This window comes from Microtus ochrogaster, chromosome 1, assembly GCF_000317375.1.
Source record: "Microtus ochrogaster isolate Prairie Vole_2 chromosome 1, MicOch1.0, whole genome shotgun sequence".
Lineage (NCBI taxonomy): Eukaryota > Metazoa > Chordata > Mammalia > Rodentia > Cricetidae > Microtus > Microtus ochrogaster.
Genome location: NC_022009.1, coordinates 49,908,039 through 49,910,984, shown reverse-complemented (window position 1 = coordinate 49,910,984; position 2,946 = coordinate 49,908,039). Strand labels below are relative to the sequence as shown.

General features: G+C 37.9%; 1 gene segment (V, D, J or C); it reads left to right on the top strand.

Moving 5' to 3' along the window:
* Positions 1-861: 861 nt before the first annotated feature.
* On the top strand, positions 862-1,331 carry LOC102001677. The segment is given in 2 exon segments: positions 862-913; positions 1,003-1,331. Coding segments are annotated over 2 exon segments (375 nt in total).
* The last annotated feature ends 1,615 nt before the right edge of the window (positions 1,332-2,946 follow it).

Sequence of the window (2,946 nt, the reverse complement as noted above, 5' to 3'; positions counted from 1 at the left end):
GCCTAGGCTCCCACAAAGCCAGTACGTGCAGTAGGATCAAAAACCCATTGCCATTGTTCTTGAGTTCTCAGTAGTCCTCACTGTCCGCTATGTTCAGCGAGTTCGGTTTTATCCCAGGTTTTTTCAGATCCAGGCCAGCTGGCCTTGGTGAGTTCCCGATAATTTTAATTAATACAGTTATCTCCAGTTGCATTGATTTCCTAAAGGTAATATAAGTTCCTTATTCTTTCAGATGAACTATTCCTATTGTGTCACACATATAGCAATGTGTTCTTGATGCAATCATCTCCTGACAGACATGAAGTTTATTTCCATAAGTTATGGTAATTAGTGCTGCATTAAACATCAATATGCAAATATTTCTGAGGTATGTTTCTTTAGGACATTTCAGTGAGTTTTTCTATGAAACCTTCTATTATGGCAAATATTAATCATGCAATATGAGGCTGCAATTTCTCAAAATTTAGTAAGTTTTGAAATTTCCAGTCATGACCATTATTATCACAACCTCCATCTGTAAATCAAAATAACAACCTTGTCACAAAGTGGAGAAACTGTCTCAGGCCAGAAATCTATTGAGAGCTTAGTTTTTTTTTTCTTACATCCACAACATCTGCAGAGTTGAGATAATGAAATGATATGCATTTCCTCAGTCAGGATTAGGACTTGAATTTCACCATCCTCTTGCTTCACTCAAGTGTCCTCCCCACCTTCTCACACTGGACTGGGTTTTTATTTAAGAAGTCCCCTGTTCTTGAATATGCAAATTGTCTGAGTCTATTATGGTAAATATAGGAATGCCCACACCCGACAACAACATATGATCAGTGTCTTCTCCACAGTCACTGAGCACACAAGGCCCACACCATGGGATGGAGTTGTATCATTCTCTTCCTTGTGTCAGTAATGACAGGTAAGGGATTTCTAATTCCAAACCGGAGAAGAAGACAGGGACTGAGGTCACAATGTCTCTGACAATCTACTCTGTCTTTTTCTCCACAGGTGTCCACTCCCAAGTACAGCTGCATCAGTCAGGGCCTGAACTGGGAAAACCCGGGACCTCAATAAAGTTGTCTTGCAAGGCTTCAGGCTACACCTTCACTAGCTACTATATTAGCTGGGTGAAACAAAGTCCTGGACAGGGCCTGGAGTGGATTGGATGGATTTATCCTGGAAGTGGTAGTACATACTACAATCAGAAGTTCCAGGGCAAGGCCAAACTGACTGCAGACAAATCCTCCAGCACAGCCTACATGGAGCTCAGCAGTCTGACATCTGAAGACTCTGCAGTCTATTACTGTGCAAGACACAGTGTTGCAACCACATCCTGAGTGTGTCAGAAACCCTTGAGGAGCAGGAAGCTGCCCTGGATCTAACATGACAGAGAAGATGAGCCTTAAGACATTCACAGAAACAAACATTCTGAATGTTGTTTTGTCTCTCACTTTTTTGTAACCACTTTTCAAAATTATTTCTGTGAACCAAACGACGCTGATTTGGGATGACTAGTGTAAACCATACCTTCACAATCTCTTCACCAATGATCACATTCATTGAAATATTTCTTCATTAATAAAATAATAAAAAAGTGAAAACTGTGATTATGAAGTATGATAAAAAGTATCCATATTTGGATCCTAAGAGAATGGGACATTTTGAAGGTAGTTTTTAATAAACTGAAATACGATTTTTAACAGTAAAATCCAAATAATAACTGCTGGGAAAACAAAAGTCCTTTGCAGTCTTAAATGTTACATGACTTCAGGTTTATAGTTAGCTCTGGCTGTGTGTTCCTGAAGAAGTTCCAGTCTCTTAGTTAGACATGTGTCCAAATGCACTGCATATGAATATAATTCCTGTAAGTTGGTCAAGTATGATTAAATTACATTTCAGAAAAAAACATTAATCAAATCAATGTATGTACATGTTAACTGAGGGAGGTTCTGAGATCATACATTATTCCCTGGTCCCATATTTACTTCCTTCCCAGTCTCTGAAACCTGCCCCACAGTCTTAAACCTTTATAGAATATAGAACAATACTGATAAGTCATTACCTCTCACAGGCCATTGGATATCAACATTGTGGTCACTTTTGTTCTACAGTGTGTTTCTATTTTTGAATGGCTGAGTACTTGTGAGCATCATCAGTCAACTGTGCTGTATACCAACTCACTTCATCACCAGAATTCACTGCTACAGCTATATCCAACGACACCAAAGAAAGACTGGGTTTCATGGAGATCTGAAAATCAACTGAGGTGCAGCTCAATATTTTGAAGCCATCCTCAATGGTGGACAGGTCCCAGCAGAGGATGTAAGGAGTTGGTGAGGAAGGAAGTGAGTCAGGCTATGATAGTTGAGCAAATCTTGTATTCTGACAGACTGAATACCAGAGTGCTTCTTTATTTACACAGAGTTTAGTAAGTAGGGATATATATATATATATATATATATATATATATATATATGTTGTTTCAAAGCATAGATCACATCATATCTTTTGTTTTGTGGACATGTTTTTCATTTCCTTTTGATCATCTTTTAGTCATCATTAATAAACTACTGCAGGACAGAGTTATCATTTCCAATCTTTTTCCTCAAGTTTTGACATCATTATATCAGATAACTCTGTTATCCTTTTTACTCATTAACCCAATAACCAAAATTTTTAGAACCTACAGGCATATGGCAAGTTGTTCTCAGGATGGTTACTTCTGTTACTACAAGGACATTTGACCAAACAATCTTCAAGCCATCCCAGGAAGGCTCCCCCATCCCAATCAGTGTATTATTAACTCTTAATTGTCAGAGTGCCCAAGAAAAATCCTCAGGCCAAAGCTCCTATAGTTATTATTCAAATTCTGGCATAATACAATGTTTATATTTTATATCTTTATAGAATATATTCATCATCTGTCTACATTATTTTTTGCCTATCTAAGTC